Raw genomic sequence first — 25,493 nt, forward strand, 5'->3', positions numbered from 1 at the left:
TAATGAAGATGTTTTGAGGTTTTTTTGTAATTTTGCCTTTTGAGAACTAATTGAATTAGATAGATATATCTGTAATGAAATTCGAGGAAAAACGTTTAAATGAAGTGCAGCAGAAAATGTGTATAATTTAATAGGCCGTACAAAAAAGTCATGTGGTTTCTACATCAGATATTTTAATTTACATAATATTTCTTTTAATAATCAAGTAGTCATTTTATGTAATTTTACATGAATGAGAATCTTTAGTCCTTACTAAAAATTTGCAACTAGACTTGTTGTTAACAGTTTAACGGCGAACCGAAATCTTAGTAAATAACGCTTGAATTATGCGCATAATATAACTTGGCTCATATTATAATATTAATTTCTATTATTTCGAACGTAATCATATCGTGTTCAATAATATACCGTTCATTAAAGTTCAGTAAGTACCGTTCATTATCATATATTTCAGTTTTATTTTGTTTTCAAGCTATGCTAAGCAATATACTTTTTTGTGCGTCAGTACCACAAGCTTAATAATTGTATATTTTGAATGATTTTGTTTATGTGAAAAAAAAAACGATTTCATCTAATTTCGGTTGTAATCATATCACAGTTTTACGATTTATCTCTAAATCTTATTTATTTCTCTAGTTGCGGTAACAACGGACCATAGATCTATATTCAATGATTTGGAGAGGCGTGAAAATACGAATGCTCCTGTAAAACAGCAGAAGTATGGAGATGGTAGAGGTAAAATACTTGCTATATCTTATGTTTTTGTAATTTTTAACTGCATTATAATGAAGCCAATATAAATTAGTTAGAATTATCTTACTTTACATTTATATAAATTACATAAAGTGTCTTTTAATGAACATCAGTGTTGAAAGTGACAAAATATATTTGAACAATCAGTGTTCCAGATATTTGAACTGAAAGTAATTAATAAGAAAAAAATATTTAATATTTTAATTGCATATAAATTCAGGTCTTTTTATCATACTTATATGGAGAAGGAGTAAAAATAATGATAGATAATGCCATTAAGATTTCTGAATTAATATTACTAGAATTTGTTATGCAGTAAATGAAACCTGATGCATTAATGCACAAATATTATTATAAAATATGTATATACTGCCATAATACTGCAGGCATGGTCGTTTAGTTTGTGCAGAAAATATCAGTTTTACGAAATAAAATAGAACAAATGAATACCAAATGCTGAAATGAATATGATCCTGTTTATAAACAATCCACTAAGCACTTAGGTTTTAAAATATTATAATAAACAGCAATTTACTTTTAAGTATGGTAATAATATCGCAGGAATATGGGTTACAATTTATCAAATGAAATTACTTCTTTCCGATTCTGCATTGTGAAATTCAGAAGGCCAGGGCCCACCTTGAACTGTTAAGCCAATTACAGGAAGGGCTCAGCAGCCGAGAATGGACCCTGGACCTTGGAGAAGAATTCTCCAGGCATGTATGCTTTCGGAAACTGTTTTCCAATTTTTGACCTTTAGAATGTTTAGGTCATTTTCAACATAACTGATCCATCTCACCGGGGTTCTACGCCGAGGTCTGGTTCCCGTGGGCTTTGTCAGAAAGATTTTTCTTCAACGCCGACCTTCATGCATTTTGGTCAGATGACCAGATCATTTAAGTCTCCATAGTTTAAAGAACTTTAACTACGTCAAGTTTTCTATAGGTCTTGCACTATTATAAATTTGATCTTCTTCTCCACAATCCATTCACACGGACACTAACCAGTATGCAAGGCAATATGCTACCCTAAAAAATCCCCGAAGCTTCCTCATCACGTAAAATGAGCGCCCAAGCTTCCGACGCATAAGTCAGAACAAGTCTTATTACTCTTGTAAGGACGTATTTATTGCTTCTTTATGATAATATAATATTCAAACAGTTACAAGAATGCTTCATAGTAAATTAAATAGTAGAAGACATAATTAAACATGTAATTGGTTTCGGAAACTGAATTTGCATGCTTCTGCATCAATAAGAAATACCGAGGAAAAGAATATAGTTTTTTTAAATGCATAAATAACAGTTATTAAGCAGCAGAAATAAACAGAAAAAAAATATTTTAAAAATTGATATTTCATTTTGTTGTTACTGTAAGATTAAAAAAAAGTTTAGTACAGTAGATATGTGTTTTTTAGTTGAAAAAAGAGCAAAAAAGGTCTTAATATGCAGGAAAAAATTAATATCCTGTTTGTAATCTGATTATCTCTAACACCTTTTTCTCTGCGGAAAAAAGTTATAATAAAAATGTTAACAAATAAAAACAAACATACCTCATTCAAATAACAGAATCAGAGCAAACACATTAGCTATGTGCACAAATAAGATAGATAGAAAATGCGGGATATAAAGAATTATAATAAAAAGTTTAAAAAATAGACGTCAGACAAAAAAAAAATTAATTAAGAGTAAAAGCATATTATAGCAAAAGTCACTAATTCTTTCATTTCATATTTATTATTTTGTTCTTTTCTGTGCGTTTAGATGTAAAATCTTTTTTGCGTGTTATGATTTTGCCTTTCGCTGATCATAACAAGTATTTTAATCGTGACTTATTTTGCTTAATTTTATTCGTAATAACGCTTTTGGTGGTCAGTTCTCTATTTTTCTTATGCTTTTAGTTCTTAATCATCTTTAGATATTTTATGTAATTTATCAGCGCGATAAGCGAAAATTAAAATGAACGTTAGTTTTCAGGGCAAAAATTCGTAAAATGAATGCCGAACAGGCTATTGGAAAGCCAATAAAGAATTCTCACTAAAGCACAATTAAAACAAGCTAAACAACAGATAAAATGGAGAAAGATGCATTAAATTCCTAAATGATACATTATTTGCATAAATTTTAAAAATATCAAACATTTTGGATGTTTTTTCTTAGTTTATTTTTTCAAAGAATATCTTACGATGTAAATGCACATTTTAAAAGTATTTTGAATTTATAGGAAATTATGTTTGTAATCATTTTTAAGTATTTCTCGTGATGATCTCGCAGTATTATATTGTATCCTTCGCTGAGAAAGATAGTCATAGGATAAGAAGACATCATAGAATTTGTTAGTAGTTTTATTTTTACATAGAAAGCAATGGAAGAATCGAGATTTAAATTCCTACAGTAAAACAGAAGGAAGAACTCTAATTGAAAATATAGCATTGGAAGAAATACCAAATTGTTATTAGGCTCATTATACAAATAAAGATTGTCAAATAATTACTATACAGTCACATCGCATATAAAACATTAGTATGTTAGCATCTGCAGTAGTATTATATCTGATGTGCAGAATTAATAAACATAATACAAACAGCATAAAATGTCATTAACTTCATCATCTTCTCATTACTATTAACAAAGAATATTTTAACCACTTCATCCTACTACAAAATTTAATCCGAACAAATATGTGGCTTTGGTGACGAAACTTCAAATCGACTCTGCGTCGGGGGGGAAACTATAGAAGTGGGGGAAATTATTGAACTATAATTGAAGTGGTTAAAAGAGTACAGAATAAAACTGAACAAAATCGTATAGTGTTGTATCATGTATAGTGCTTATAAATGGTAATCACATCTAAAATACGTATGGCCTATATGTATTTAGATGTATTTTTAACTAAAATACATATAGGACATATATATTTTACATATGATATATATATAAAAGGTATATCACATCTAAAATAGGTATAATATAAAATATACAAAGATTTCGAAATTTTTGATGTGATTACATGTGATCACAAAGTAATCACATCAACAATCCCGAAGTTTTCTCATTATACAAACTCAACGCCGTAACTTCCGACGCATAAAAAGAACGGGTTTTATAAAGCTCTTATAAAAATGTAAAAAATTGCTTCTGTTATGGTAATGTAATATTCTACCATTTACAAGCATACTTCATAGAAAATTAAATGAACTAAAGAGCTAACTATTACTAAAAAAACTTTCAAATAGTACTTTCTGTACATGTACGTTGAATTTGAAAATATTAAACCTGTTTCATAAAATAATGGTATCTTCCCTAATCAAGATAATATAAAATGCAAATACAAGAATAGCTTTATTTTTGAAATTATTCTCCTAATTTTTACAACTTCAGTCTCGATTAAGAAAGATGAACAAAATTAAATATATATATATAGTAGCTATGTAATATATTAATTATAAACAAAGATCACAATAATTGATTACGTATAACTCAAAAAAAAAAAGAATTCGCGATTAAATATAGTATAATAACAATATAAACATGCTAGTAGTAAATTAAGATTTTAATCATTGATTACTAGTTGTTGTTTTTGTCTTGCCTATGTATTTCATAGAAGAATGGTTGCAGAGACTCAAGGAGATTGGACCTCTACTTCCACCCCAATTTTAAAGGACAGCATCCAGGGTGGAGGTGGTCTGAGGCTCCCCCACCCCTGATCCCTATCACGAAACTACACGGGAGGAATTTTGGCTTGCCATATATTTAGCGTGCCGCTGTATCGCAAAGGCACTATACATTTACAAGCGTCCATGTCTTCTCCGGCATTCGAATCCGGGCCCTTAGGTATACCGCAGTAAGCTTCCTTAACCACTAAACCGTCTAGGCGGTTTGGTTTCTAGGTTTCTGAACAAGACTAAAAGCAATAACAGTAATAATAATAAATACCGTATCATAAATGCCCATATTTTAGCTAAACCTAAAGATGCTAGATGGGAAGAAAATTCAGGCGATAATGGAAAAATGGAAGCATAAACTTTAAAACTTTAGAAGATAATAAATGGGAGGGAGATTAAGGAAAATAAGAAATAATGAAAGAATTTTACAAAATCGGCAGCTGAAAGCCTACAGTGATGTATGAAGAAGTTTTAAAGATATTGATTCTCTGATATTAGGAATAACAAGAAACCCTTATAAAAAAGAAGTGAAATAATTTTAAAACAACAAAGAATTAGAATATTATTCAGTTATTATTTATTTTAAAACTAAATATTTCATTCCCAAAGTCAGATAACGACACAAAAATTCAGGTTTAAATGAGATTTTCAATTGCAATTGGTATGGCTGCGAACACAACAAATAAACTGTATGAATAATTTATTCAAATTTTTACTTTTTTGAAAATAAATTTAAATTTTATGCAAACTTTATTAATCGTTTTATTAGAAAAATGTTTATGATTATTTGTGAAAACAAAAACGTCGCATATAGAAAAAATTTTAAATATTTACAAAACTAACTGTTCATGTTCCTTTCTTGTAGATGAAATGATTCAGTCGTCTTGTAACATATAGGTATGGGACTAGAAAAAGAAAAGTTTTCTTCATTTAACGTTATTGAAATTATAATACAGAAATTTCTAATACAAACATGTTCTGTATTTGCATAATAAAAGTAAAATCAAGTATAACAAAACTTCAAATTTATTTATCATTGCAAATTTATTTATCATTGCCGTATATTCGTGAATATAACTCCAGCTATTTTAATCTAAATTCATCAAAATCTGAATTCTGTTATTTCAGAATAATAAACAGCCTTTCAATGATTTCATTAACAAAATCAGATCAAGAAACTTAATAGGGTTGTATACTTCGAAAAATGTATTTCTATGATATTTTCCGATGTTTTAAATTAAGCTGAAAGAAATTCGCATTTTATGGGTCGAATGTTCATAAATCTTTTCAAGAGAGAGCGTTCGCTAGCCTTTTAATGCGAACTTCTCAATTGGAAGCATGATGTGGTGTGGTGTGGTGTATTTAATTATGGCAAAGCACACTAGGGCTATCTGCCTAAGGGGAGGGATGCCTTTCGTGGAGGACTTTCTAAGGGAAACTGGCTCGTATACACGTTACACATGGGGAAAAACACGAAAACGCCCATGCAGCCAGCCCGTTCGCGGGATTCGAACCTCGGACCGAACTACCAGTGTTCAGCGACTTTACCGCTCGGCCGCTGGTGGGCTGGAAGCATGATGTATCTTGTTTTTGGCGTGTTTCTCACAATATGCCATATACAAATTGCCCTCATATTGATTGTAGTGGTACATGAATATAAAAAAGCGAGATAACATAAGGCATTTCAAATTATTTGCTCAAAATGGTTATTAGTCTCGAAACTCGATTTTGTGTTTGTTACCCTCTTCATTCGAGTTAGTTGCGTAAGACGTTATTCTTTCATATTTAATCCGTCTGTTATTAACTAATAAACTAAACTTTTTAACGGTAATAGATTCAGTTCTTAAAAATAATATTTAAATTTTTTTTACATGATTTATTTAAATAAAAATGTATCAAACGCATGATATATCTAATAAATATTAAATATTTTTTTAGAAATTTATTAAAATAAATTATTTTTCTTTTTAAGTATGCAGAAGACATACAACGCTCTTACGTTATTCTAACCGCACATTAATTTAATCCCCTATAAAAGGTTTCCACTTGGGCCATCTGTGTTGATGCTTGCTGCTGATAAACTATGTTAAACTTTAAAAGAGTCCCCGTGGCCGATCGTTAAAATCTGAATCCTTACAGATTTTTGTGTTGCTTGGGTCTTAATGTTTTGCTTTAGACTTTCATGTTTCTGATATATTCAGCACTTACATACTATTAAAACAAAATGCTCTTGTAAACCTATAATATAATCCGTTTTTAAACTTGATTTCCACAGATTAACAAATGATAATAAATAGTTATTTAAATCATAAATTTAAAATGTAGCTAATATTTTATTCAGATTGCGTTATCATTTGCTTATTAGAGAGAAAATAAGAAATTATTTTAAATCTTGAGTAGTAGTTTGGTAACACAGCGTTTTGTGTAAATAGAAGGAATTTGAAATACGTATTTGAAAGCAATTGCTTAATATATTATGGAGATAATCTTTTTAATTTTAAATACTTCTTGCAGATATTCGCAGGTAAATCCCTCAAAATAAAAAAAATATGCGAAATTATGTTTAACGAAAAAAACTTCCTGCATTTAAAAGTAATTTAATTACTAAATCAAAGACTTAATAAATTTCATTATTTCACTTACGTTTTATATACATAATGTATTATATATAATAATTTTGTTATGTTATTTAGATTTGAAAAAGATTAAAAGTTACATGTGAGATATATATTTAGGTTTAAAATCCTATTTTTATGTCATATTTATTTACAATAAATTAAAGATTTTAATTTGAATTAATTAATAATATTTTTCATTATTGTATTTTTCTGTTCTAATTGGTCTAATATCTCTGTTTTCTAGTGAATACTTCATCTAGTGAGGTATTTGTTGCATTTGATTGCCGTTTTGATTTCTTTCACTGCCAATTAAAGCACACAGCATGTTCAGTGATTTCTCTTTTATAATAGATAAATAGCTAAATTAAAAGTAAAGCCTACTATATGTGAGGGATATAAATACATTTTATTTTAATTTGTTGGCCATCTCTAATTCGACAGCAACATACCTAACGATGAAAGTTTTCACCTATTTTAAGATTTATAATTACACGCAGGAAAATGTTTATGCTTAAAACTTAATTATATAAGCCAACAAAGTACTTCTTGGAAATCATATGTCTACTCTAAAATTATAAGAAGAGAAAAAGTTGGCGTCTTATTTAAAAAAGAGTTCAAACGTGCTCATTTTGTCTCTATTTTATGCAGTACATCAAAGAAATGCTTGAATTATTCGACTGCAACATAATGAGGCATCTAACATAGAATAATTTTAATCACAAAACTTCCTCACTATTAAAGCTAATAAATCTCACACCCCATATTTCACTAAAATTAATTTAGAATCTCAACATTCAGTTTCAGTTTATTTAATTAATATAATTATTTTTTTTTGAGTTCTACTCTCATTAGGAATCATACAAAACAAAATCCCTCTTTCATAAATCGTTTATCGTATCAGAGCTTGCAAATTTCATTAACCAGTTTATATTTTTTTTTTTTTTTAGTAAATGCACAATTTAGGAAAATGAGAAAGTTACACATAACAAGAAGTTATGTTCTTGACATGATATTCTTGTAAGACGCCTTTTTTAAAATATTGAATAAAATGTAATAGGCACATACTTCTCTATTTTTAAATTAAATTGTGACATACGAGCAAATTTAATTTTAATTTCATGTCACAATTCTCATAACATAATTCAGTATTCTCATTCAAAAATTCTTAGGTTTAATTATGTTTATCTGCATTAGTAAGCATTAATTCAATTAAATATGCTTTTCTCATTTCTCATTTCTGTGCTCATTTACATTTTTAAACTCTTGATACAAGATTAATCTAGATTTAGAACATATTCGTTCTCATAACATCCTTTTTGCTTTATTTCAATTAAGTTTTACATTCAATGCAAAAAAGGTTTATAGCTTCATTGAAATTTTCAATAATTTTTTTTCATTGTTTCATGAAATTTTTACTATAGAAAAAGTTTACAACATACAAATATCAATCATTTCGAACATAAATATTTCATTTATAATATTTTTATTCTCCCAAATGTTTATCATTTGTGGCTTAAATTTATGATATACTAATTAAGAAACACTATTCTTGCTTTACTGTGCATTTAACGTTTGCATTAACAACTAACAGATTTTCAATAAATTTGAAATAGTAGAAATATTTCTTAAAAAATTGCATACGTCATGTCTAACGTTTTTAGTCAGTTAATGTAATACAATTTAATTAACTTGCATTATTATTGCGCAATAAAAAGTTAATTAATTTATTTAGTTTGCAGTGTTTACTTTATTGTGACAAAAATTTAAATTGCTAATGTATTTTTCAGAATAAAAATAATGAAATTTATCGAAATAAAGGAAATTATTGTTAGGTAGGCTAATATTACATAATTTCTGTCTAAATTTTAATGCAATTAGCATTGTGTACTAAAATTTTTTTCATGTAATTTTTTATAAAATTTCATAGTGTAATTCAAATATCTTGAAAAACACAAGTTAATTCGTTATTATCTTCGTGCAAAATTTCTTATTTATTGCTTTATTTCTTCTTTACTCTGCTGGCTTATTACCGTAAAAATTTCATTTTGAAACGTTTCTGTTTTAGTTGTTGCTGCCTATGACTTCAAAAAAGGTTCGCAATATTGGGCCATTCAGCGAAGCATATAACTTTATTATGATTAAAATTTACTCAATAATGTTAAAATAAGATTTTTCGCATATATATCTATCTAGTATGCCTAAGAAAATCTTAATATTTGTTTTAGAAAAGGATTTTCATTCAAACTTACCTGAAAATAAAGATCTTAGGCTGTACAAATCAGACAATAATTTAAGTTGCACTCAAATAAATACTTAGTAACTAAATAAACATTAAGGAGTATATATTCAGCGGAATCTCAGTTATCTGAGTTAATTGTGGTGGATTGCTTCGGATAATATCTTTTGCCAAAAAAAACTTAAATTGCTGATTTCTTGAGTTTTAGATACAAAAAATATCACAGTCATAAGCATACGTTACAATGTATTTATATGCGTGTGTTATCTAAAATAATGAGAGCTTTTGATGAAGAGCGTGCATGACATTCACCTCTGGGATAACGATTTCTAGTCTCCTATTTTTGCATGAAATTATAATAGATCCTTCGTTTTCATCACAAACAATGTGTTTATTCCTAAAGAAGGAGAAGTAAATGTAAAATTCAATAAAAATTGTGAAATAGCTGGTTTTCGGGATCCTATAACTCAATGTGCGACTATATAATTTGACACTATATAATTTGTTATACACTAATATACACTATATAATTTGTTGTATAACCTTTTCTTCTTATATATATTTGCTAAGCAGAAGAAATGTCAGTATGCATAATCCTAAGCCTTCCCTTTGTAATAAAAGTTAGTTCATCTGTCATGTTTTAAATCATGCCAAATGAAAATTTGAAATTCATAGTACCAATATGAAAATGTGTTGCTCCTGTTAATAAATTATATAGCAGCATTTCTGACTAGAGGTAAGCTCAACAGCAGCTGGGCTTTAGAATCAGTGCTCCACAAAGGCATCTCTATTGTTAAGCAGATAGCCCTCGAATGTTTTGTTATAATCAAATAAAACAAACTAAACGAATCCTGACTAGAGGTCAATAAGTTTACAATTAAGACACAATAACACGCCGAATAAATACTAAGTCAAACAACAAAAATCAGCGTTATATTTTCAAAAATTTCATGTCGGCTAATTTATTTTTGAGAAGATGAGAATGACTGAAACTGTTTTCTATTTGGAATCCGGGGGGTACCTATCTCGAAACTCAACTCCCCGCCGCTCCGAAGGAGATGAAACTACAAACAAACAAACAGATACACGCGCACAAATTTTTAATAGTATACTAGATTTGGCGTATGTTTACATGCAATTCTAAACAGATATTCATACAGGAATTAGTTTGTAAAATTTATTTCCAGCAGATTTTATTTGAATCATTTAATTTAAAAAGGACCTGAAACGAATATATTTACCACATCACCAACGAAATTTAAGTCAATATCGCAGACTCAAAGGCAATTAACACTAAAATTTCGAACTAGAACTTAAAAATACTTTAGAAATAAATTACTTCAGTTAGAATTAATTTTATATACACTTACAGTTAAAATTAATTGCATACATGTCCCAGCACTGACTAATTTCGCTACAGTCGCACTTTCTCCAAAAATGCTCTTAATTAATTGCTTCCTCCCAATCAGCATAGAATTCTGCAAGCAGAGTTTCTAGCATTTAAAACTTATCCTACTCGCAGACAATTTTGAATTATTCTAAATTCTAGACTATTTGATAAATGACCTACGATGCCATCATGACAGCTGATATGTAAATTTGTGGATTAAATTGCATGATGAATGTCATTATTAGCAAGTCCAATTATAGAACTAGTAGGCAAAGTGCAATGAATATTTTACCTAAATCAAAATTTAAGGTTACGATGTGAGAATTTGTTCTCGAATTCAGACATTTTTTTAATTATTAATATTTTACCTGCATTCAAAATATGAGCCAATCATTTTATTTTTATTTATTAAACATTATGTTTTTTCCATATTCTAAGCTGGGTTTTGCAAAGTTTGAAAAATAAGTAGTGAAGAAATTATTCTTGTTTCAAAACCTCAAAATGTATTCTTCAAAACAGGGAAAAACTTTTAAATTAAATTTTACAATAAGAATTTTAAAAATAGTATTACAACTACTCTTTTAGTGTAATTTCTAATGTTACCAGCTGAGTTTACCGAAAACGGATTTGAATTAAAGTGCACAGAAAGACTTTTTGATATTTAATTTAACTGCAAATTATTCTGAAGCCACATATGAATCTATTTTCTAATACAGTTAAAGAAATCCAATATACTGAAAAGAAAAATAATTAATTTTTATTCAAAATACAAAACAAATGTAATAAGGTGAAATAAAAATTAAGTTTTAACAAAGATTAATGTATCCTGTAAAATAAAATGACTTCCTTATTTTATAAAAGTTTAATATGATATGCAAATTAAAAAAATATATATGCGAATATCTAATGTTGATAATAAAAGTGATACACAGAAAATAATTAATTATATATATTATATCTTCAAGGGAAATTGTTTGTAATAATAGTTGACAATTCGATTCAATGTATTTCTATTATAACCGGTTTCGTTTAATAGGGCTTTCTTTTTGTGTAGTAACGATATTATAATTGTCTATAAAAATAATTCGATTAAAAACAGGCCCACCAGCGGCCGAGCGGTAAAGTCGCTGAACACTGGTAGTTCGGTCCGAGGTTCGAATCCCGCGAACGGGCTGGCTGCATGGGCGTTTTCGTGGTTTTCCCCATGTGTAACGTGTATACGAGCCAGTTTCCCTTAGAAAGTCCTCCACGAAGGCATCCTTCCCCTTAGGCAGATAGCCCTCGAGGCTTTGCCATAATCACACACACACAATTCGATTAAAAAAAACCTGGCAAATATTTAAAACACTAACATACTGAAAACAATAAAAAGAATCTTATATAACGTAAGTCTAGATTTAAAAAAAATATAAATCCCGGCAGCATTTTACAGAGTTACAAATCGAAATTAATAAGAATGACAAATGCTACTAAACGTCAATTTCTTCTTCCAGTAGTATGTGAATGTCTGCTCGTCTTTTTGATCTACAAGAATTTGAATTTGAAGCATTATGATGCCAGGGGACTGGAGAATTGGCAAAAAATTTGTCTGCGTTAGAATGTTCAGGTGTAAAATGTAATTTTGTAAATAGCGAAACAGAAAAATAATAATAAGGCTTATTCTGACTCAGGATGCTTAGGAAAACGACAAAGATAGCATAAAAATAGAATATCATCTTGGTTGCCGTAGTGCCAAAAAAAATAAATAAATGGACTATCCTAGTCATAGTCAACATACCAAAGGATTATTTGCATAATTACATATCTATAAATCTAAAGTTACATATATGCCTCTATTCTCCTCTCGGTTTCGAAATAATTTTCATTTAATAACTTCAAATTTATAGATTGTAGTTAACGCCAGGATTTTTAGATAGTAATAAAGAAAACTTTTAGGAGTATTATTTTAGGAATATTTTACTGTGTATGCAATGAGAATAATTTCTTCTTGGAGATGAGACAGTTTTGTGCAAATATGTTTATTTATGATTAACTGATTAAAACAGTATTACCTATCACTTTCAATGTTTATTGAAACTGTTATTATTTAGTAAATAAGTAAAGGTTACACAGTGGAATTATGGGTACCCATAGAAATTCCATTAATCTGTAGAAAAATAGAATCTTGGAATGTTATATATAGTTGTGAAAGGTATGCATGGAAAAAGAACCCTCCACTTATTGTCATTTAACATAGTAAGCATAAGTGGATAAAAAGGTTAGATGAATAAAGAAAAGCAGTTTGTAAATTTCTTTCAGTGGAAGTAAATTATAGAGATTTTGAACATCATAGCAATAGATGTTTTGTACATTAATACTTTTTGAAATTTTATATAAAAACTTATCCAAAAAATGTCATGTGAAACTTGTTCATCTCATCATTTCTATTTTGTTAGTATTATACTTCACTTGGTCAATACTGAATGCTGTTAATTGTGCTAGGTTAATGCAACGTTTTCCAAACCATTTCATATTACGATACACTTGGTAAATATTAACATTTTGCTTGGTACATTTTAAGTACTAAAAGTTCTGTTAATATTACACAGCATTTTGAACTTCATTAAGACTACAAACAAATCACGGGGATCAAAATAAATAATTTATTATTTGAATGGTAAAATATTATATCATTGGTGAAAATGAATAAAGTTTGAAGAAAATGCATGAGATTGCTTTAGTGAACATAAATTTGTTTTCGTATTAGGACCATAAAAGCTTGTATCAACTAATCTCGTTTTCTATTATTATGAGAAAATTCCTTGATATTTATGTATGGTATTGATTGCTACTGTATAAGCATCATAAGCGTATATGTTGCAAATAATGTATTGACTATTAAAGCATTTTTTCTCCATACACTCCTCTTCATTACGTACATATGAGTAGTCAGAGAAAAAATTACTTTTTAAATTAATTTATAATCATATTACCTTAAATTACCTCTGCTTTGCAAGTTGTTTGTAATTTCCTTTTTATGCCAAATTCCTTCTATCAACATTAATATAAAGCTTTGAGTATTTTGATTAAGTTCTAATCCCCTGGGAAATCATATAAAGTCTGCTTCGTGGTAACTTTTCTTGATGGAGCTCCGATTTTCCTGTCCGTATTTTTATTTAGGATATTGTGTTGGTTATACTAGTATCATTTTACTTATAATTTATTCATAGTTTCTGAGATTACCATTTATTTATTACTTAAATGAATGTAAAATTTAGCGTATTTTAATTTTTATCAGAAGTGAATTTAATATTCCTGTTTAAGTTTAGGACAAATAATAAAATAACTCTATAACGTTATTTAAAATGGATTGGAACTATTTGAAAATTATTATAAATCTGTAGGTTTAGGATTTAAAAAAAAGGCTGTAATATATCTCTGGTTGGAAAGGGAATATGAGAAAATAAAATATCAAATATACGCACAAAGTAGTTATACAGATAACATGTCTGAAATTCTTACTATACAAAACAAAACTGTACGCAATGTTTAACCCAAAGGAGCGGTGACACAGGCGGGCTATTAATTTCGAAACGGCATTTTGCTTCGGTTCACTATAAAAGCCGCATCACTTTTCAAATTGTTGCCTCAAAATATTATCGAACTGCATTATATTTAAATAAATCAAATTATGAAGAATCTGCATAAATATATGCATGTGTTTCGCATTGTGAAAATTAGCATTACCTAGAGCCATCAAATTTTGAATAAACTAATCCTCAACCCGAATACGGATACCTGGAATTTGGAATTTTTTTATTGTTTATTTCATATTTTATAAAACTTTAACGAATTTTTGATTAACAAACTCAACGATTTCAAAACGAGCAACGGCAACACTGTGCGGAAAAAAAAAAATTTTGTCTCCAGCAAGCGAGACTGTGTATCGGAAATTTTAAAGATATCCTGTTTTAAATATTTTGAGATATTGCTGTTGAATTGAGTTTCATGTGTTCTCAGTGTGAAAAACTTATTTAATAAAAAAAAAAAAAAAAAAGGTAACACACAATTAAACGCTCTTTTGGGCTTTATATTAAAATCTGAAATGTGTCAGATGTTTTTTCTTTTCAATATATAATGTTTCTTTTGATATTTAATTTCTTTTCTTTAGTTTCTACTGACGGTGAAAACTCAGTGCTAAGAACTGATTCTGATGCAGTGATTTACATCCTAGTATGTTTATTGTCATTATGGTGGGGGTCGTCTTATAAATGCTGTCGGTAACAAAACTCAGCTTTTCCTTTTGCCATGCATGATGATGATTGACTAAAGTTCAAAACAGAACAAAGGTAATCATTTTTTGGAACTTTCAGTTATGAAAAAAGAAATTTCCAAGAGATTCACAGCAATTCTGCGTCCGTCAAATTCTTCCTTCGGCCGAAATGATATTTTCTGTAAGAAGAATCTATTGAGAAACAAGGAAGAATTTTTCAAACCAATGGACATTCACTCAATATGAAGCAACTAGGGTGCATACTGCAAAGTATTCATGTAAATAACTTCCTATTGAACTTTAATGTTGTGACATTATTCTTCATATGATCTAAAATATCGTGCCAAAATCATAAATCATTATATAATATTAAAGTGTTTTAATTTTTTTTAACATTCATACTGCTAAAATGAAAATTAAAATTACATTCTGCAAAGTATAATTTGGCGAATTTGATACGTATGCCTAAAAGGTCTGCATTAAATACTGTTATTTCTTTGTGATAAATGTTCAATTAATATATTTTTTCTTATACTACTAAATGACTAAAATAATAATTTATGTATAAATTGTACAGTATTTTTAGATTTGTTATGTAAATGGTAACAGCCTCTCTTTTACAAATGGAAAATACATACTAAGTGTATCGTGAATTCCATACTGATATGAATTTTCATTCCTTAACAATAAAATATCTGATTATTTTCAGCAAGAAATTCATATTCATTGTAAAAATAATTTTAAAAGAAATATTTTTATGAGGCAGTTTAAGGGATAATTTCATAGAATTTAGTGTGCGATATTAAACAGCTGAATCTTACAGCATCATAATTACTGCATAATCTAATATAAAAAACTAATTTCAGTCTTTGTATGTATTTTAATTTAAGTATCATAAAAATACCATATAATAAGTATTTTCCATAATTAATTAATGCTTCACAAAGTATTTTTGTTTTGGGAAAAAGAAACAGTGCCAGTCTTACGTTAGTTTTACTGCTAATACAGGAATTTGTGATAACTGGTTTTCAAGCTTTAGCAATGATCAAAGAAACAAAAGATTACGAAATTCACTGACAAAATTTTTAAATTCAAAGAAACTTTCATTCAGAAAATATCTTCATTGTATAGTTTAATTCCTTATCATTTAAAATAGGTTTAAACTATACATTAATGTATTTAATAAATAATTGCGAAAATTTTTGTTTACAGATTTAATTATTAAAGTAATAGATTAAATAAAAATCATACAATGCTAATTTGTAACGTTGGTTGTACTACTAAAAGCGGAAATGTTAGAAATGTGCGCAGAGATTGTTTTCTTATATAATTAACTTTGTTTGATTGTTTTCTTATATAATTATATTAAGAGATTATATAATTAACTGATTTATTTTCTGTAAGTTTCTTTTCAAATATAAATATATTTAATTGGTCATATTCAGTTTACAACATTAAACAAATTGTTGTTCTATTTATTCATGAGGGTTTTATGATAAAATGTGTTAAAAGATTAGTTAAATTGACTTTATAAGTACTAATTAATACTTAAAATTATTTTTTTAGAAATATCATTCAATGCATAGTTTCTTCTTTATACGCAACTTAATATTTCTTAATTTTAAAATGATTGTTAGGAACAAAAATATAGGATTGGGGAAAACACATCCTTGACTTTATTTAGAAATAAAAATGTACATAATAGAATACAATAAAATATTATACATGAAATAATATATTCCTTTCAATTATTTTATTGGAAAATTGCTACTTATTTTCTATGCATATTTTAGTGTTTAATTTTTACTAACATTTCCAAAACTTATCCAGTCTTCTATCTATTACAGAGTTTTCTTAACGTGTAGTCATAATTGTTTAATATTATACAAATAAGAAATTTAGCTGTTTATATTGTTATATTAAATAATTTATATCATATAAAATTTGTTAATGTAATATTGTTTACAGTGTGATTTACATTTTTTTCGTTATCAGTTTTGATTATTCATGCTATTAAAAATAAATTCATTTCAGTTCAAAACGTCTCTCTCTTTTCTTAAACTATGATTTTATACATATTACATGAATGGAGATACATATTTTTAATTTTTGAGGTATAAGAGTATTATAGCTATTACTGAACTAAAACTGACGTTTAGTTTTTAATTTTACGAAGCATTCTTTCTACATGCTTTATCTGCAGTTTTATTATAGGGTTTATACTTGCTAAATAATTGAAAGTAAGTAATAAAACAAAATATTCTTAGTTTAATATATTTGTTTTTCATTCTTTACTTCCATTTATTCAATGTACTACAAAATATTTAACTGAAGAGCAGAAGATATAATTTCAGAAAGAGCAGTAACATGGAATGCAGGAAAATATTAAATACTTATTTTAAGAGAGACATAATAAATCAAATGATGTTTCAAAGATGTAAGCACTTGATACAAAATTGACGTATGCGTATTATAAGCATGACAGTACATTTACATAGCACAATTTTTTGCTGCATCATCTACCATACGATTGACTTGTAGATAAGCTCACATCATTGTTATCTCTCTAAGGGTACATTTTTGGAGGACATTCTTACATGGAAAAATATAAAACATTTCTCAACGAAAATCAGCCTGCATTCACACATTGAGGTAACCACGAAACTGCCTATACAGCCATGTCTTTCTTCGGAGTGCGAAGCTAGGTAGAACTGCCATCTGTTTCGTTACTTAAATTTGAGTTATTGAACGACAATCCTTTTATCGTTTGAAGGCTTTTTACATTCTTTTCGCGATATAGCTATAATTAGTCTATCGCTATAGTTAGACCTGAAACACTACCAAAAATGAAAAAAAAATAATAATAATAATAATAAAAAAACAGCCGCTTCTGCGCTCTAACTCTGCGCCATCATTTCATCTGTTACAAGCAGGTTTTTATAACACTTCAGCTTCATTTTCCTCAAAGTCGATAGGCATCTGAGTGGCCGGAAACCGGCGATCGGTGCAACGACATCTATTGATGACGTTGTCAAATGCTTGTTATGAGTATTATTTGGTTTAACCTCGATAACAACGTAGTTTTTTGAAGTTTTAGATTTTATCCTTTTTATATGCCTAATATTATTGTTTCTAAATTTCAAGTATTTAAGTCATTTAGAAGTTGTCTAGCTTTTTGATAAGTCAGTGAGTGATAAAAATTACACTTTTCAGACCTTAACAATTCCATAACTCTGAGAGGTAGATCAATGAAATTTGGGATTTTAGTTGTTCAAGGAAGCTTTAGTAGACATACAAAATTGCAAGTTTGTAGGTCTAATAGAATTTCAGTAATGGGAAGAGGTAGCTCGAAATGGTTCGTTGTAAGATAACCGTGGCTGGTACCTCGCTGTCTTCTTTTCCGTTTGGTCCGATCTTGGCTGACACACTGCCGTATGTTTAAATATTGTAATGAGAACCGTAAGACAAATGATATGTTAAACAGAATAATTGAAATGGGTAACACCAAGTTTTATTTACCTTAACCTTTATGTTAATTCTAAGCAATGGTTTTATAATCGTGTAATTTAGTTTTAGTCAAAATTAAGGTCTTTTTAAAATACTACATTTTATCGACTGCAATTACTTTCATGCCTTATATGTTTCATTAACAATAAATTAAATAAAATTAAAACAAATTTCGAAAACTGAATTCAACATTAATATATTTTAACAGTTCTGCTTTATTTAACTAATTTGTGCTGATGTGCTGCCGTTTGTCTTGCAAATTTTGTTCTTTGATGAAAATGGTTATATGATTGGTCAAGTAATATTACTTATAATTATTGAAGGCATTTCTTAATATAACTTCTGTTGTAATTTCAAATGTTTTGATAAATACTTATCTAATACTACGGTAAGTATTCGTTTTTCCTATCTTTTCTATTTTTGCAATTATTATGATAGAATGCAGTAATATCTTATGAATCGAGTCTTGAATTAACATTTCAAATAATGCATGGTCATAGTTCAGAAGGAAAAAATCCATGAATAGTTAATAGAAAATTGTGTGCAATTATTTTTAACATCTGCTCCACTATTTTGGACTGGTAAATTAGGAAAACGCATAGAACTCCTTGGCCTTTTTCAAAATTATTTATTTTTTAATTTGTTGACTGAATTATTTATTTCTTTGTTCTTTGCTTTATTAGTAAACTCTTTGCAGAGGTAATGAGTAGCTGATTTAACTAGCGCTTTTGTAAATCCGACCAGAATTTTCTCTTAGGCGATTGTATTTGATTTATCAGCTTTTCATTGGTGTATGAATTTCTTTATGTTATCGTTTAGTTCAATACCTGTATCTGCATTTCGAATTCTTTTATCAAAAGCAAATTAAGCATGACTTCTGAGTGTGATATATTGCATACACACCACTGTGTAGATATAAGATTTATGTTTAACGCCGTTTCTTTGAGAATATTCTCTAAAGACATTTTGATGTTAAGAAAAGGAAGCTTAGCATTTCTGAAGCAAAAATGTATCTTTCTGTACATTTCTGAGCATTCATTTAGAGAAGAAGAGCTCATTTTGGGACTACGATTCAAAATTTCGCGTATAATATGAGTGACATTTTATAATATTGATTATTTTCTTAAATCAATGATAGCTTGATGAAATTTATTTTGCCAAAAGAATGACTTTATAGTTCTGGAACTTTCCACAAGTGTACTCGTACAGCTCTTTCAGTATCACAAAGCACAAACAGTAATTACACTTAAAACTACTAACAACGTTAAACACAAAGCAATGCAAAGTGCATCTAAAGAGCTAAGCGCGCACGGATATATCTCAGTACTCCCCAGTTGACTTTGAACTGAGAAACTGAAAACAGATGCTCTCTCCTGGTTTTATCCCGGCCGCCTAGAATTCTCTATCACCTTCGATTTCTCGATATTACTCAATGGCATATGAGGGCCAGAATTAGTCGCAGTTACATATAGGAATCAATTACAGTTATTCAGTTATAGTATCAAGTGCAGTTATTTAGTTATAGTACCAATTACAATTATATAGGGTTCCGACCAAAATGTTTCCAATTAGCTGCCAAATTTATCGACAAAAATTTGTTACTAAATCTTCGCTATTTTGGCGATATCTTGCGAGTTTAATGAGGCAGCAGTTTACCTCAATGTCAAGCAGATATCCCCTGTATTTTTATTTTTCTGGCAAAGCTTAGCATTCATAAGGAATTTTACATTACATTATACAAGCGATGCTAGTTTTACGTCTAATTTCGATAAAATTATTTATATGTGTATAAAATTTGTAACAGTATTTTGAAACAGTTAGACTTTACATGTTTTTCACTTTTCGTTTCTCGTACGATAAATGTTCCCCAAATGATTATTTTACCCATACAGTATTATAAAAGAAGTATACACTACTGATATAAAAATGATACATAGGAGAGTGATGATTAATAAAGTTCCTCCTGTAGATCTTAGTATAAAAAAAACTATATATTTTAGGGAAATTGATACTATATGGCAAGTGACTGACGTTTTCCTTCGCGAACATTAATTATCGGATACAATATGTGCAAAGATAATACGTTTATAAAAACATTTTTTCAAAAGTTTTGTTTCGAAGTTGCAATACGAAACGTTTTACAACTTTAATAAAATATATATAAAAATCAGACAAGTATTTCTGTTTTCTTGCCGAATAAACTAATGTTTTCGATTGTCATCTGAAAAATTTATATGTTTTCGATGGGAAAAATGTAATGCAACTAAGTATTTTAAGATCTCTTAAGTTCCATATTTCAGCAATGAATAAGAAGATGTATTAATAGAAAAATATCAAAGTATTATTAAAACACCTATATGAAAAAACTTTATAATGGAAGATCTCTATATATTACTACAGAATATTATCATTACCAAAAGCCTTTTTTTTTTTTTTTTTTTTTGATATATAACGTACTCGGGAAGCAGAGTTAAAATCCTTATATTGGAGGTGTAGTTTCAGCGTTAAGTGACTTTCTGGTAATAATTTTACCGATAGCAAGTAAAACATCTTATGTTTCATAAAATTAGCAAAGCAACTGCCTTGCGTTTGGCGTAGATTTCGTCAAGAATGTAGTGGATTTCGAGGATAAACAAGAACACAAGTCGCTCTTCATCAGGAGAAAAGGAATTTCTCCTGCAACACTTGCAGATTTCTTTCTCCTTCTGATGCTAAATCCACTGAGTTCTTGAGTTGCCAACAATTTAGTAGTTTGCATTTCAAAATTACAGAAATCTGTTGATTTCCCTTAGAATGTAGCTTCATGTTGAATTACTGCAGTGAATGAAAATGTAAGAGCTTAATGGTTTCTGATTGATGCAGTTTAAACATATTTTTCTCATACATAAATTTAGGCAAGGTTTTGTATTAAGTTTCTAGTAACTCAACTATAAATTTTCTTATAAATGTCATTTAATATTAATGATTTAGTGCAATTATTTCAGATAACAAATAGCGCTTTTTTCTTTCTTAAAAATAAAATCACTTCCTTATTTACAATATTTTTCTTTCGTTTGAATGTTAAAAGGCATGTAATTAACTTTATAATTACGGTACATTTATGTCAAGTTATGCCACGCCCAGTAATAATTTCATTTAATCCCAAAACACGTAAAAGAAAGCTCTCAAGGGAAAAGTATATTCAGCTCTCTTCTCAGTGAGTACAACATCATATTTTTACTCTGCGCATATTATTTAAACAATAGTAAAACATCTTAAATATATAGCATCAAGAACGTTTTTTCGTAATTCATTCTTTTCGCGTATTTTGCATGAAAACTATTTTTTATTGATTTTTTTACAAATCTATTTCAGACTGTTTTCAATTCCAAACTAAAAGAAATACAGTAGATGTTTACTCATTTTTAGAACAATTTTGATAAACAAATGTTTTGGAATAAGTATTTCAGGGAACAGCTTTATATCTGGAATGGGAAATATATTCTGCTACTTTAAATTTATTCTTCATTCAAATTATCTCAAATAAGCTTTGGATTGAAGCATATGTTTTTGCACTTTGCGATGAGAAATATTCCTATGCCATAATTAAATAATGTTGAGAAATGCATGATGTAAAAAATTCTAACCGAAAACGGACAACCATCAGTCTTTACATCTACACCGAAAGAAGAAATTATTGTTAGTTGTGGATTTGCTGTATTTTGCTGCGCAATGCAACATGAAAAATCTAAAGAGAGGAGCTATGCCGGAAAAGAAAGAATACAGGAACAAGTCCATTTAACATTGGGTAAATGGGTATCTCGCCAAAATGACAACAGCTTTGGCAACATTTTGGTCCGGTCCCTGTATTAACGTAATACGTATTGTAACTGAATAAATGAAATTGATCACTATATAAAATTACTAGCTGCAACCGTAATTTGACCCTCGTATTGCTTTCCAGTAACTTGGAGAAGCAGAAATACTAAATATATCTTGGCGGCAGCTTGACAACTACTGTTGCGTGAGTAGGGTTAAGAGATTGAATGCACACAGGTCCGATAAATTTAATTTATCGAAATAAACACTTCAGCATTCTAGAAATTTCAGCAGACATATTCGTACGGGTGGTCAAAGTAATTATGCTTCAAACTGATAAGAACGTTAAATACAAGGCAATGCAAAGTGCATCTAAAGAGAAATTTAACTCAATTCACGTGAAACTAACAAATCACAACAACAATAACTATGCCAATGCTATGCGATCAGATGCTCTCTCTTCAGCCTTAAATAGGTTTCAACCCGCCGCCGAGATATTTCTAGGATTTTCTTCTTCTCGAACGGTTACAGCTAATGTAGTGGTCACTTACATTTATTCAATTTAAGTACATATTATGGTAATACAGAGACCAAAATAAAATGTCTCCAAATTGTCGACAAATTTTTTGACTTTTAATGATTTTTGAGGATTTCTCGCCAGATTTGACGATAAAAAAGTCGCAAAACCTGTTATCAGCTTCGCGATATCTCGCAAAATTACTGAGATACCCATTTACTCAATGTTAAATGACCTTGCCCTTGTGTTCTTATTTTTTCCGGCATAGCTTTCTCTTGTTTCGCGTGACATTACACAGAAAAATGCAAGAGTTTCCCATATAACTGCACTAAAACCATCTACCTATGGACAACTCGTAACACTGTAAAAGGCTGGAGAAAGATCATCTGCTCTTAGGTGCTTAGCTTTCGTTGTTGTTGTTATTCTTGCAAGTTGTTAGCTCAGCGTGAGATCGAAGATATTTATGGGTAGGCTTTCTCTTTAGAGCCGCTTTGCATTCCATTGCGTTTAACGAGCTTATTAGTTTGAAGAGTAAATTCTGATTGTACTCTGTGATACTGTGAACAGCTGTACGACCATTTATGTGGAAAATTCTTGTAATTTGAGGTGTTTCTGTTGATAAAATAAATTATGTTAATTTATAATCGGACGTGTGTGCATTCAGTCTATTAAAATTCCGTACGCAAACAACAATTTTGGTGTCAGAAGTGGGAATGAATGCCAGTGCAAGAGCGATGAATGAGCAATTAAGACAGCTGCTGATAACCATTGCAGTATTCAAAGAATACATGAAAGCAGACCAATAATGCGTTACAGTGGAGATGAAAGCTATTCAATAAAAAAGGAAGTTAGTCATAAATGATTGAAACAGGTTAAGAAGAAATGAAAAGAAAAATAATTTGCATAATAGGAAACAAATTTGAAACTATGGAAGACAGATGATTTAACCAGACACGTCAGTGTCTTGAGATGGATTAGGAGTGACAAGAAACTAAACTTAAAGTGCTGGAATTGCGGTCTTGAAGGCCACATACGAAGGAAATGCAGAACATCCCTGGACACGAAAAATAAGACTATTCTCTCTCGTGGAACAGAGTTTGAAAGGAAATGAGAATCCTCATTTTAAAGTGCTCCGCATTTCTACAGTGAGTTGCAGCAGTTAGGAGATATTCATCAATGAAGTTCCTCACAATATGACCATTGACGCAGGAGGCAAAATTTTACCATCATTTGGAAAGATTTAGCTCAATAGTTAAAACATGAACTTATTTGGACGCCTTCCGCATAGCCTTCCATATTGCTTCTGTTCATAAAATCGAAACTGATGGGACGTTAAACGTAAATAACACGGTTCGAAGTGTCGCATATAATCATAGGCATATGTGACAGATATTACAGATCCTTGCGTACTCGGATTGGTCTTTCTAAAATATAATTTTTCCTTTAAAAATAACGAACTGCATTCTGCTTCTGAGGACATAACTATCCATCATTGGAAGCTATCTTCACCTGAAAACGCTGATGCTTGGTCTGGAAGACTCTGCTGCCGATATTGCAGAACTTGACGTACGATCTGATTAAATGCGATCTGATCTCGATTAGCCGATGTCTAACATCGGCTAATCGAGATTAATGGAGTGACGAAGACATCAGGAAATACCAGTTGACAGACAGTGACATTAAACCAAAAATTGATTTAATGGAATTTTCAAATAGAAAACCTACCTCGCAGGACATTGCGATCTATAGTCCTACGGAGAAACAATATTGGTTTCTCTGAGAGTGACTCCATATTTGAAAGTCTTGTAACGAAAGTTTGAATCGGATTATGGAAAGACATTCCGATGGCAGCTGATACTTCCAAGATCCCGGACGTTCTCAAAGAATTATATAACAGTCCAACAAGAAGCCACTTCACAATAATGAAACCGTTACCTAGAGTTCGAGAGCTCTTCTACTGGAGTAATGCGCGGCAAGATGTACAAAAGTAATGCCAACCTTGCGGTCTCTGTGCGGGTCGGAAAGTACCGATGAAACGCAGGCGAAGCAAGCTGCAACATAACAGTGTAGCAGCGTCTTTTAAACGCATCGCCTTTCACATCCTGAGACCTCTATCACGAGCTGCTAATGGCAACGAATACATCCTATTTGTCATTTATTATTTCACCAAGTGGCCTGAAGCGTATCCTATTCCTGATCAAGGAGATGTCACAATAGCAGAGGTAATGATACAGCATTGGATTTCCTGATTCAGAGTGCCTCTTCAGTTGCATTCCGATCAAGAAAGAAATTTTACCTCGGCTGTAATTAAGGAACCTTGAAAGATACGCGCCATCGATAAAACCCAAAAGACACTTTTGCATCTCCAGTAGATGGCATGGTAGAGAGGTTTGATCGAACCATCCTTAAAAACCTCTCACTGGTGGTTTCCAGAAAGCATCAGGACTTGGAAATGAAGTTACCTCTGTTTATACTGACCTATCGCAGTGCTGTCACGAGACTAGCGACTATACCCTACTCCAGACGCTCTTCGGTCGCGACTTTCGTCTGCCTTGTAATCTTCTGTTTGGTTCCCCTCTCAATGCGTCTTCATAGCCTGAGTAGATCCGAGATTTCCAGACACGGTCTGAAGTGATGCACAGTTTTGCTAGGCAGCGAATTAACTTGCCGTCGGGAAAGCTGAATATCCGATATGACACGAGAGCTATAGGACACCGCTTCAACAAAGGAGTGGATGTGGAATACGATTCGACAGAAA

At 29.9% G+C, this 25,493-nt stretch overlaps 1 protein-coding gene across 2 annotated transcripts in view; it reads left to right on the plus strand.

Annotated features, from left to right (window-relative positions):
- Positions 1 to 16,928, plus strand: part of LOC118202435 (limbic system-associated membrane protein-like) — a 577,976-nt gene extending 561,048 nt beyond the window's left edge. Inside the window, exons 8-9 of one of the 2 annotated variants that reach the window (XM_085818897.1) lie at positions 637 to 735; positions 14,812 to 16,928. In XM_085818897.1, coding sequence (XP_085675023.1) covers positions 637 to 735; positions 14,812 to 14,924 — 212 coding nt within the window. In that variant the 3' untranslated portion in view covers positions 14,925 to 16,928. The remainder of the gene's footprint in view (positions 1 to 636; positions 736 to 14,811) is intronic. The other variant, XM_085818896.1, reaches the window with a different exon arrangement.
- Positions 16,929 to 25,493: the final 8,565 nt, after the last annotated feature.

The sequence above is a fragment of the Stegodyphus dumicola genome, chromosome 6 (genome assembly GCF_044657685.1).
Source record: "Stegodyphus dumicola isolate Sdum_Otavi_A_Nest chromosome 6, ASM4465768v1".
Taxonomy (NCBI): domain Eukaryota; kingdom Metazoa; phylum Arthropoda; class Arachnida; order Araneae; family Eresidae; genus Stegodyphus; species Stegodyphus dumicola.